The sequence below is a fragment of the Henckelia pumila genome, chromosome 4 (assembly GCF_033568475.1).
Source record: "Henckelia pumila isolate YLH828 chromosome 4, ASM3356847v2, whole genome shotgun sequence".
Taxonomy (NCBI): Eukaryota; Viridiplantae; Streptophyta; class Magnoliopsida; order Lamiales; family Gesneriaceae; genus Henckelia; species Henckelia pumila.
Genome location: NC_133123.1, coordinates 67,179,128 through 67,189,036, shown reverse-complemented (window position 1 = coordinate 67,189,036; position 9,909 = coordinate 67,179,128). Strand labels below are relative to the sequence as shown.

Here is a 9,909-nt window from a genome sequence, read left to right as displayed (position 1 = left end):
TAATTTAAGATATTATTAAATTTTAGGGACTAAAAATGAATAAAATTAATAATAAAATATTATGAAAAGATAAAATATAAAAATAGTAAATGAAATTCTATTTTTTAAGAAATATTTTATGTTTTATCTTTATATTCAAATTGAAAAAAAAAATTAAAAACTAAAATTAAAATTAGAGTTTCATGAAGATTAGTTTTTATACCATATGTATTTTTTTTATTTTTTGTAATTTAATTCATGTTTAATATTTACAAACATAATTATATATATTACATATTTATATTTGATATTTTAAGAAAATTTATCTAGTTCGTATTTTATTATTTAATAAAAGTAAATAATTAATTATATTTTTTATCAAATCAGTTATTTAGTAACAAAGATATTGAATAAATTTTATTTTAAAAAATTATTAGAAAACACATTAAGAAATGTGTTTATTAAAATATTTATAGGATATTTTAATTTTAAAATTATATTCGATGATCTTTATGCAAAAACTCCATATTCTAAAGTAGATATTTTTTGTTAAAATAAAAAAACCATAATAAATTTTATTTACATATAATAACATTATAAAAAAGAATAAATATGTTACTAAAAAATGTTTATGTTGTAGATATGTGATTTATGATCTTTATTTTTCATGTTTATTTTATTTAGGTCCCTATAATTTAAAAATATAATAAATTAATCCCCAAAAATATATTTAATCATAAAAAAAAATATAAGGACTAATTGTGTTGCAATTTGTAAAGTTTAAGGACTAAAAGTGTTACTTTGAAATGTTTAAAGACCAAAAACGTTTTGATGTAAAAGTATAAGGACTAAAATTGTATTTTTTCCTTTGGTAACCATGTTCTAACAGAAAACCCGCCCACACATATTTCAACAAATCCATCCAACACTCAAACAACTGTACGCCTTAAACTTATCCACAATTAAACTTTTACCTAGGGCTGGGATACCGAACCAAAATACCGACTTTTCGGGATACCGTACTGAAATTTTTTCGATTTTTAGACATTTTTTTGGTATATCGAATTTTTTTCCAGTATCTATTCGGTATCAATATGAATTTTTTTCATACCAAAATTTCGAAATTTCGATATCGATATCTGTATAAATTTTTTTCATACCAATATTTTAGATACGATATACCGAAAATCCACCCCTACTTTTACCCATATCTTTCCCAATTTATAAATGTGCAATACGAAATTAACAGAGAGTATCATCAATCGAATACAAATATTTGAGTCGAAATCGAAAATTTGATAGATGGATAACTGCAATGTCTAGGATTGTGGATATATGGACTGGTGAGCTAGCTAGCAAAGCTAAGGAACAAGGGTCCAGCCGGTTCCTCGAGTTGCTCGGGTCCGCCTAGCCATGAGGCTGCTCCTGAGCCAGCGGTAGATCAGAGCGGCTCGGTCTCTTGGCTAAGCAGCTTGGCTCAAGCCCTACAAGTGAAGAACGTTGCCGGCCTTGCATTGCTCCGAGGATTCGGTCTCCATGCTTGTGGACAACTTTAGTGCTTGAACGAGGAAATTTGGCATCTTTGTGATAATCAGTGTGCTTATAGTGTGTGACTTTAAGGAGAAGTTGAGGTTTTCATATGATGAAGTAAAAGGGGGATGTAAATTAAGCATTTTTCCATGGATGGATGGATAATGTGACATTGAATAAATGCCATCTTATTATTTAGCATTTTGTGGATTAAAAACCTGAATGAATGAACGGCTAAAAGCAAATTCTAGAGGTGTTATTGATCAGTGAATTAAACGAAAAAAGTAATCACTTAAACAAAATGATGCACCTCCTCGAAGAGGCTATTTTTACTCCATGTTGCATATTTTACAGAAGGCATTGCATGAGTTTCAATATATATAGTTTTAACTTTCGACAAATTTTATTCGCTGTAGCTATAATATTTTTTAATTACTTGTCCAAACGGACCATTCATCATCATTAGTATTTAATTATATTATCAACACTAAATATGGACGAAAAGATTACAAAATATAATGCAAGAGATTCATATAATCGTTTTGCCATCCATAAAAAATAAAGATGGATTATTTAATAAAATATATTTGAAATATAACTTTATGATATTTTACCACTATTGGTGTTTCTTCTTCATTCCTTGTTATTATACACACATATATATAGGTCATTACCTGTATGCTGCATACAAAAGAAGAAACAGCACTCTTATCGGCTTAATTCTTCCATGGCGGCGGCGGAGTAGAACGAGGTCAACGAAAAAACATCTACTGTTTCACGATCGATTCGATTCATATCTATAATTAAAAATAATATTTTTAACATAAAAAATAATATATTTCATATATCGAATCAGATCGAAGACAATCTCACAAAATCGACCCGTGAAACGGTATCAAACGCAGACAGTCTCACAAAATCGACTTGTGAGACGGTATCACACCAACGTTTTGGGTATGAATAGTTACCATACAACAAAAAATATTACAAATGCATAGAGCGCGTATTCCTGAAAGTCAACGGGTCGGTTAACCGGGTCAATGAGTTTGACCCGGAACCGTGACCGGATAGGCACGGTTTTTCAATTTGAAACCCGACAACCCAGCGGGTTCAACCAGGCGGGTTGGCCAAGTCAAACCCGGCGGGTCGGAACCTTTTTAAAATACTACTTTTAAAAATTAAATACTATATATTCAATACCTACTAGGATTTGAACCCAAGACCAAATAGTTTTGGGACCTCACTTTTGTGACTAGGCCAAGAGATCATTTTGGTAATAAAATGTGATTAGGGATGACAATGGATCGGGTATGGGAAGGATATCGTATCTTCATCCTCATATCCATTTATTAAATTAATCCTTATACTCATACTCATACCCATCGAGTATTCAATTTTTTCAGCACCATCCCCATACTCATCGGAGGATCGGATATTCATACCCTACTCATATCCCCATTTATCGCATCTATCTCATACAAATACATTTTTCAAATTTGAATTATTTTGATAAAACTATACTTATTCACTAGATTTTATACCAAAATTTTTAAGAGAACAATAAAAAAATAAAACATAGAAGAAAATCTACAACCTAAGAATTATATAAAAAAATAAAACTCCTACAAAATAGCATTAGATTTATACTAATAATTTTTATTGTTCCATCCAACTAACATAATTCAACAAAAACAAATTAAATTATCATTTCTTTAATATAAATTAATATGTATATATATATATATATATATATATATATATATATATATATATATATATATATTTAATCGGGTATCGGGTCGAATATGGGTAAGATATTACTACATCCTCCTCCATTCCCATATACGATATCCCCATACCTATTTACCATTTATTTAATCAGGTCCAAAGAACGCCTCCATACCCTCCTCCATTCGGGTCGGGTATCGGACTTTCCATCGGGTTCGAAGGAAATTGTCATCCCTAAATGTGATTGACTATTATTAAATATAATAAATGTTTTATACAAGATGCTTAAATTTGAAATGTAATAGATTTTTTATTGAGATAGATAGAGTTTTTAATATTAGATTTGAAAGTTGAAATATAATAAATTTTTTATTGAATAAATAAAATAATTTTTTTTATTGAGATAGATATAATTTTTTAATATAAGATGTGAAAAGTTGAAATGTAATATATATTTTATTTAATAAATATAATATATTTTTTTATTAAGATAAATAGAGTTTTTAATGTAAAATGTTGAAAGTTGAAATGAAATATATTATTTATTGAATAAATGTAATATTATAGAATGTTAAAAGTTGAAATGTAATATATTGAATAAATGTAATAGATTTTTTATTGAGATAATAAAATATTTGATAAAGTTTTTAAAAGTTCAATTATTTAAGTTTTTTTCAAATTTTTTTCTTTAATTTTGAGGGTTGGCCCGGACCCAAACCGAAACCATCGGTTCATTAACCCGGACCGAAACTAGCCATGGACGAGCCGGTTAAGGGTTGGTAAAATACCAACCCGAACCCGGCAGGTCCGACCCGACCCGTGGCCAGGTCTAACGAGAGACCGAGGTAAAGGTTTCGAAACCAACGTCTACAATATATTTATTAAATAAAATATTTTATCACACTTTTTGATTCACTTTATATACATCCTAAGTTTGTCAACCATCTTCTAACACAAAACCCGCCCACAGATATTTCAACAAATCCATCCAACTCTCAAACTATGCACGCCCAGATTAAAACTTATCCACAATCTAAATTTTAACCAGATCTTTCCAATATATAAATGTGCATCGCGAAAACAGAGTATTATCAATCAAGAATACAAATACTTGAGTCGAAATCGAATATTTGATAGCTACATAACAGTCCAATGTCTGGGATTGTGGATATGTGGACTAGTGAGCTAGCAAAGCTAAGGAACAAGGGTTCATCCGGTTCCTCGAGTAGCTCGGGTCCAACTAGCCATGAGGCTGCCCCTGAGCCAGTGGTAGCTCACGGCGGCTCGGTGTCTTGGCTAAGCAGCTTGGCTCAAGCCTTACAAGTGAAGAAGTTGCCGGCCTTGCATTGCTCCGAGGATTCGGTCTCCATGCTCGTGGACAACTTTAGTGCTTGAGCGAGGAAATTTGGTATCTTTGTAATAATCAGTGTGCTTATAGTGTGTGACTTTAAGGAGAAGTTGAGGTTTTCATATGATGAAGTAAAAGGGGGATGTAAATTAAGCATTTTTCCATGTATGGATAATGTGACATTGAATAAATGCCATCTTATTATTTAGCATTTTTGTGGATTAAAAACCTGAATGAATGAACGGCTAAAAGCAAATTCTAGAGGTGTTATTGATCAGTGAATTAAACGAAAAAAGTAATCATTTAAACAAAATGATGCACCTCCTCAAAGAGGCCATTTTTACTCCATGTTGCATATTTTACAGAAGGCATTGCATGAGTTTCAATATGTACAGTTTTAACTTTCGATAGATTTTATTCACTCTAGCTAGTTGTACAAGTGAGGATTTCTACATAGATGAGGTAGGTTCCACGCTCTCGGAGGACAGTTCACTACCACCGGCGCTAGCGATTTTATTCATCTCATCTTGCCACTTCAAAATCTCCTTACTATACTTAAGAGCTTTATCAACACTATCAGGCTCTAATCCTGTCACCCTTGAGACAAACAGCTTTTTCCCGGTTAGAGAATTGAACAGCCTTTTGAACTTCATGGCTATGTAATGGAAAGCCCGTTGAGGCAACGGTGGGTTGTTGTTGCTGGTGAGGCTGTGTGGATGAAGACTAATGACGGGGTTAAAATCTTGAAACCATTCACAGTTTCTCAGAGGAACCTGTTCTATCTTTTCCTCTAAAAGATCGAATTTGTTGAGAATGAGAAGAAAATTTTTGCCAGCATGAGTAGGGTGAGTGACAATGGTCTCAAAGTGATTCTTCGCCACCACCAACTTGTTAGTACGAATGCCGCTCATGTCTTCGTAATATTCAGCGTAGTCTGTCAAGGAAACACAGTAGATTACGAGGTCTATGTCTTCGAACATCTCTAACCATTTGCAGTTTTCCCCGAGGTTACTTGCATGAACTCGAATTAGTTGGCAGCTGCACGGATAAAAGATGAACGACGACATGAAAATTTATCAGAAACCATAGTTTTTAGTAGCGGTGTCACTCAAATATTTTATACACCAAGCCAGTTTCGTGCCTTATATGCAGCCACACATAAAAGTATTAGGAATAGTTACTCCCAAACAAGTTCTTTTAAAGTGCAGATTAGAGAACTGACCTCGTGGAGGGATCATTCTGATCAAAAGTTTCCATGTACTCATCTTGAGATGACTTTGGAAATGAAAATTCCATGGACGCGACCCCATTCGAAGCAGTGATGCCTTCCGCATGCAAGATATCCATTTCAGAAGGCTCGTAGTCAACTCGTGAAAATTCCACAGCCTTTTTTGAAGGAAAAGAAAAAGGATTCTCAATAATTGAACATATGCAAGTAGCACCACCTCATTGCAAAAGTACAAGTAGCTAAATTTACCCGATCTAAGAAATAATTAGCAACAGTGGGAAGCATATGAAGTTCGTTTCTTCGTCTATAAGTTGCTTGAAATGCTTTATCCTTCCACAACTCTGCAACTAAGGGAGAATACTCTCGAGTAGCAGCTGGGAATATGGCCTCCAAGTTGCCTGACATCGTAACTTTGAGCAGCCAACTTGCAAACCCCTTCAGTTTCGGACTAAGTGAATACGTGTTTTTTTCGACAACCTGGTCTGAGATCTCTGCCACAGTTAAATTATTTTCAGAAACTGAAGCTAAAAACAACCATCCCAGTTTCAAAATTTTTTTAACCTATTCCAAGTTTAGAAACAACATTTACCATTGTTTCAAAAACGAAAGATTTAGCAAATGACAATGGTGCAAATCAAGTAGTTTGAATGCAACTCAAGTGCCAATTATCTATTAATGTGCCATACAGGACGACAGGGACTACTATAGCTATCCAACAATTAATTAAATAAATGAAGTCATTGCATAAATGGAGTATATTTTCACATACCCGAAGGACCAGGATCACTAGCACATTGTATCTTTGCTTGGATTGAATATTCTTCTTCGAAAATTCCGTTGCCCTCAAGCAGAATAGCCAAATAATGGTACAAGTTTCTCTGGATCAAAAATTTCATATCTTCCTTCTCATCTTCTGAGAAATGCACTTTATACACAATTTTCGCCTGGAGAAACAAATAAGCAAGCGCGATCAATCCTTTGTCATTCATTATTGGTTAAAGATTAATGAATTGCACAGAATCCTAAACAAAATCGAGATTATCAGTAATGATTTTTTCACTTATCATGAAAGATAAAGTCTAAAGTCAAGAAACATGCATATTAGTACTTGTTTCAAACAATAAAGTCTCAACTCTAGAAACAGATACATACTTGTTTAAATATGGTACTCGTTCCCGATTGATCACAACCAACAAGTAGAAGTTTATTCATCAGTTTGGGTTCCAAGTTCTTTGAGTTCACTTTATCTGTTTCTTTGGCTACACCACTACCACCAGGTTTTGAAGAATCCAAAGGAAATGGCAAAGAAAGAGCCGAACATACGAACTTAACTCTTTTCTGAACAAGAAAATTTTGCAACAATTAATTAGCATGGGCCAAGATGAGACAGTAAAATAAAGAAACAGAGAATTTATGAGCAAATATTACAGTTTACCTTCTCCCATAAATTTCCCAACTCATTGTTCATGCCTTCGAGCTGGCACAACCCATTTGGTGCAACCCAAAAGTGAGTGTTCACGTCACATCTGATTCCAGCAGCCTGCAAACATTCAATTTTCTTCGTTATATTCATGCTCACAAGTATATAAACAGGATTCTTAAGCACAACCACCTTCAACATCCAGATCTCTGCTTTAGTGACCTCCCGATTATTTATCAGCACATTTGTATTCCCATTGCTAGCAGTTCTCCTAATTTGATAACCAACCTCCAGTTCGGCGCTGATAATCTGGCATGGTTGCTCTCCTTCCTTTTTGATTGAAACAAAACTTTCAGTACTCACAATAAAAGTAAAATTTTAGTATCAGAATTGTGTCTAAGAGGAACAAGATTAGTACTCACCTTTCCCCAGAATCCAGACACTCTATCATACCAATATTTTCCTGGTCTAAGATTCTTTGGAGGATTCAGGCAGTTTTGCAACAGAAGCAACTCTTCAATAGATAGAGGTTTTTCATTTACACAAATAAGATGTGGTGGAAGCTGATTCGCGTCACATGATATCTCAGAAGTCATAATTTGCTTAATAGCATCATTTGTTATAATGCTTTTCAGCATTCTCGAGCATTTCCCCAGTGAATTGCGTTTTGACTCATCAATACGATAACCGATACAAGATACACATTTTCTTCCCTCTGGCATAGATCCCATTGCTCTAAGGACACACTTGCTACAATACTTTGAGCCACAAACAATGCAAACCTCTTTCTCTGCAAAACGGTTCCTTTTATGACACCGATGACACAACCCTTTCGGCCCATCATCTGAAATAACTGGCTTCTCTGGAAACTTTACAAATTCATCATGATCGCTCTCGTCAGACGCAACATCACTTGTTGATAAATCACGAAAAGTGACTACCGCAGTCCTATTCCCTTGGCCAGAGGTTTCATCAACACAATCTTCCTCGCCTTCACAAGATTCAAGTTCTCGCGACCTCGATGATGTCAATCTCCTTGAATCAGGAATGCTGGGTTGCAAACAATTCTCATGTGATATACTGGCCCAACAATCATCATAGAAGTCTTCAACATCTGAATCTCCTGAAAACATATTTGAATCATCATGGCGATCCAAAAATCCCGTGGTACCCGAAGTACTCGTACTAGGATCTCTATACAACACATCAGATGTGGGTGGACTAACACCTAATGCACCTTCTCTACAAGAACCATCCTCTGATTTTCTCCTATAAACTTCATCAGAACTCAAGATTTCACTAGTGACTAACACCGAGCCATTGGATCCAACAACTTCAAGGCCAGATTTCAACTCATGTGCTGATTTCTTCCCACCTTTAACTATTGGTTGAATAACTGGCAAGGACAAATTGCTAAATATCACAGCCTTAGCAGCCACGGAAGCAGTCGGAATCTGATGAATATCGAGTGGAACTACGTGGGGAATTTCATGGCTGATTGGAGGGCCGCTGTACTCCAAGGCAAAGGAGTATTCCACGCTATACTCATCATCATGATCCTCACTCTCTGGTGTTGATGAACCAGGCAAAATTCTCCTTAAAACACTCGTCATTATCTTAACTAAACTTATCCCAAATCTTCAAAATTGTTTATTCCTTGTATTCTCACTCTCAAATCAAGAAACAAATCATGGGTTTCAAATCTGAGCCATTTAAAGAAATCCCTTTCTATATATTAACTAATAATGGGTACAAACAATGAACAAAAACGAAATATTTACCATTAAATCACTTCCCATGAAATGGATAGCTGAAAACAAAATCTCGAGTGCTGTTACTAAGATGGTGATTGAAGTTCTTGGAATACAGTTGGTCTGAAAAAAAAAAAGATGGAGACTTTGACACCTTGGGGATTCACCGTTGAAGACTTGAACGGAACGACCAATTCTTTGTTCAAATTTTCAAAGGCCCCACTATTAGCCTTCATCAACGCGCCTGCGAGAAATTTGACGCCAAGTGTAGTGGGAAAGAGGCGACATTCGGTTGCTGGTCTTAATATTTAAAAAAAACTCGATATCATTTCATAAAATACCTGGAAATTACGACCAATAATTCTTGAGTCTTGTGTTGACTTTGTAAGTTGCTTGAGAATGGCCATTCATTCTTTTATCGATTGTGTCAATTTTATGGAAAAAAAATTATAAATATTTGTTATATATACATAAAAACAAGGAATATGTCTGTTTGTTCAAAGAACAATTCTTCTTACTAATATCTTATTGGACGTGTTCAATATGATTTATCTGACTAACATGGTTTGTAAACTATTGCATTGATTCGAGATTTATTGAGTGAGCACCGAAAGTTTGAAGCTCGTTATTCCGCACTAAGGTGGTGTTTGAGATAGTTTTTAGGAAACACTTTTTGGTTTTTTCTTTACAAAATTCTGTCAAAAAGTGTTTTCTAAAAACTCTATCAAACACTACCTAAATCGATGATGGTTTGGTCATTACTCTCAGGATGTGTTTGATATGGGGATAATGTCTTATAAAGAGTTGGTTTTGGTGTTAAACTTTTGTTTGGTTCATTTTTATTAAACTCACTTCATCAAATAAATTAATGACCAATCTTCTATTCTTCTACTATCTTTACTATAAAAGGATGAATGGTGGGCAA

At 34.1% G+C, this 9,909-nt stretch overlaps 1 protein-coding gene across 1 annotated transcript; it reads right to left on the bottom strand.

Annotated features, from left to right (window-relative positions):
- Positions 1-4,867: 4,867 nt before the first annotated feature.
- LOC140859793 (extra-large guanine nucleotide-binding protein 1-like) lies at positions 4,868-9,262 on the bottom strand. Its single transcript, XM_073262353.1, has 8 exons — positions 7,656-9,262; positions 7,426-7,563; positions 7,249-7,353; positions 6,966-7,151; positions 6,583-6,757; positions 6,063-6,304; positions 5,808-5,971; positions 4,868-5,623 (listed from the first exon to the last, which is right to left on the bottom strand). Exons 1-8 carry the CDS (start codon positions 8,844-8,846, stop codon positions 5,035-5,037), a joined length of 2,790 nt encoding a protein of 929 aa, XP_073118454.1. The 5' UTR covers positions 8,847-9,262; the 3' UTR covers positions 4,868-5,034.
- Positions 9,263-9,909: the final 647 nt, after the last annotated feature.

Excerpts from the sequence above, each read along its gene's own strand:
- LOC140859793 (XM_073262353.1), bottom strand. The coding sequence starts at position 8,846 with ATGACGAGTGTTTTAAGGAGAATTTTGCCTGGTTCATCAACACCAGAG. Across the intron at positions 6,758-6,965 it reads CGAGTACCATATTTAAACAA|GCGAAAATTGTGTATAAAGT; the intron begins GTATGTATCTGT and ends TTGTTTCTCCAG. Across the intron at positions 6,305-6,582 it reads TAGTGATCCTGGTCCTTCGG|AGATCTCAGACCAGGTTGTC; the intron begins GTATGTGAAAAT and ends TAACTGTGGCAG.